Source organism: Squalius cephalus, assembly GCF_949319135.1.
Source record: "Squalius cephalus genome assembly, chromosome: 23".
Taxonomy (NCBI): domain Eukaryota; kingdom Metazoa; phylum Chordata; class Actinopteri; order Cypriniformes; family Leuciscidae; genus Squalius; species Squalius cephalus.
The window spans coordinates 1177501-1180000 of record NC_137144.1 but is presented as its reverse complement, the minus strand read 5'-3'; the positions used below and the strand labels follow the sequence as shown (position 1 = coordinate 1180000).

The 2500-nt window shown below is 43.4% G+C and overlaps 1 protein-coding gene across 1 annotated transcript in view; it reads left to right on the top strand.

The window, feature by feature from the left end:
* Positions 1–2496, top strand: part of fanca (FA complementation group A) — a 79818-nt gene extending 77322 nt beyond the window's left edge. The window contains exon 41 of the mRNA XM_079858991.1: positions 1928–2496. Within this exon, the coding sequence (XP_079715117.1) occupies positions 1928–1990 (63 nt within the window). The 3' untranslated portion in view covers positions 1991–2496. The remainder of the gene's footprint in view (positions 1–1927) is intronic.
* Positions 2497–2500: the final 4 nt, after the last annotated feature.

The window sequence follows — 2500 nt, the reverse complement described above, 5'->3', positions numbered from 1 at the left end:
GACGCATGCGCGAGAACTGAGAAGATGACGCTCACGATCATGTGATGGGAAAGTGTGAAAGGTAAGCCATTCATTCTGTGGCATTGGTAAGGCACTTTTACGTCCTCTCGGTTTCTCTACATCCAGGAAGTGCACACTTTAGAGGCATCTTAAACTCTACATCGAGACTCATCTGTGTCGTCTTCTCAGTTCTCACGCATGCGTCTCGTGAACTCACGTCAGAGGCACACACTGAGGAACATTAATATCAAAGAATGTTTAAACTGTTTTACACCTGATATACACATTTAGATTAAACATGCCACTCTCATTAATGGAGTTAAGCACTTAAATTACATCAAATCATTAAAGAGAAGTTACAAAAAAGATTATATTCTAATCAATAGAAATATCAGTAGTGGATGCGCTGCTTCTGAACACTTTTCCTGTGGCACGCTGTGTGTTAATGAATAAATAAATCTATTAAAAACACTATTTGGCCAGTGGAAAAGACTGAGAAAAGCTTTCTCTGAAATGTATTTTACACTATTTGATTTATTTATTCAAAAACAAGGCGAGGATCGGCTACTAAATGATTGTTAGCAATGTAATGTGACGCACATCCGTATCTCATATTTTCATAATGTCTTGTACCGTTAAACATGGTGTCACATGGATGAATATGCATATGCAAATGATATGCAGATGAGGATATAGTAAACGAGGCGTTGTGAGCTCATATATGGTTGTTCCGGGGTGGAGACGTATCGCATCGTTCACAATCGTCCGCTGACTGGGGTTTATAAAGGGGATTCTGCGCAGGTTCTGGCGTACGCACAGGTTTTGTATTTTAGGCTTTCGGGCGCATGTACACTTTTAGTGAGGATCCTACGCAGTTTTAGAAATGGTTTGCCTCAAAAGCTTTTCCAATTGTCTATGAATTCTATATTATTAAGCGGACACCACTTAGACAGCCAACCGTTAAGCGAACACAGTCTACTAACTATCTCATCACTCCTGCGAACAGGAAGGGGGCCAGAGCAAATTACAGTGCTTGACATCGTACTTGCGAGTTCACACACCTCTTTAATATAAATTTTTGTGATCTCCGACTGGCGGAGTCGAACATCATTAGTGCCGACGTGAATAATGATCTTAGAGAAATTACGATTAGCATTAGCCAGCACTTTTAAATGTGCTTTGATGTCAGGCGCTCTGGCTCCCGGCAATCATGTGACTATGGTGGTTGGTCTCTCTATTTTCACGTTCCGTGTGATCGAATCGCCAATAACTAGGGCACAATCAACAGAACTCTCAGTGGGTGTTTCCCTGAGTGGGGCAAATCGATTTGTTATGGTAATCGGAATGGAAGAGCGGTGTTTTGTCCCGCGACTACAGCGCCTCACTGTCACCCAGTTGCCCTGCTGCACGAGCTCTACAGCCGGAACTGAACCGTGTAGAGTTCACTATGCTAGTCGCATCCAAAGCAGTATCTAAAGCACTAGCACTCTTACTATCCTCGATTAAAGTTTGGATGCGCGTCTCTAGTTCTGAAATCTTCTCCGTCAGCTTGACTATCTCCGTGCATTTATCACATGTGAAGCCCTCACCGCTGACAGAGAAGGCTATGCTAAACATGTGACACTAACAGAAGACATGACTCACCGTGTCTGTTGACTGGTCCTACTCACCACAGTTTGATGGACTCGTAAAAGGCGCGAGATAGCACATTAACAGGCTAGCGAAAAACTAGCGTGCTGTGCTAGCGATAACGATTTAGATAAAAGCTAGCGATGTCAGATTAATGTGATAGGCAATATTAGACAATATCTGATATATGGTGATGAGTAACTTATGTTTAGCAATATAAACAAAAAGGATGTGTGACGTTAAACGGTGAATCGACACAGTTCTGAGTGTGTGTGTGTGTGTGTGTTTTCTCCCGCAGCTGTGCTCGGAGTACGAGGAACTGGACGCAGAGATCTCAGCGGCGCTCGCACACGTCACATGACCAACAGCAGCACAGGTGACGCCTTCAGGAACACGTGACTGGCTGAGCGTAAGAATAAACCCGGATGAACTCTGACCTCTGTAGCGATCTCAGCAGAGACGTGAATCTCACTCGCTCCGTTGGCTGTTCACTCGTTCATCACCTGAGATTACAGGACGTTACAGTGATAGCTGTGTTTGCTCAACACTACACCGACTCAATAGGTTTTGCTGTGTGTGTGTGTGTGCAGCCTGTGAGTGTGTAAAACTAAACTCTGTTACATGAACACGCAAAACTAGAGTGATCGCTTCCAGCAACATGAACACAGCTAATATAGTTCACGTCAGTCTTTGACTTCAGACCACACCAGACGTGATGTCATGACGTCTCCACAGCACTGAAGTGATGTCATGATCTCATCAGAGGTCCAGTGGTGTGCGCTGGCTTCCAGATTCTAAAGTTGCTTTTTGCTTTGTATGTTTGTATTTCCTGACCTTAAAAAAAGAAAACTCAATAAACAGTTGTTAAAAA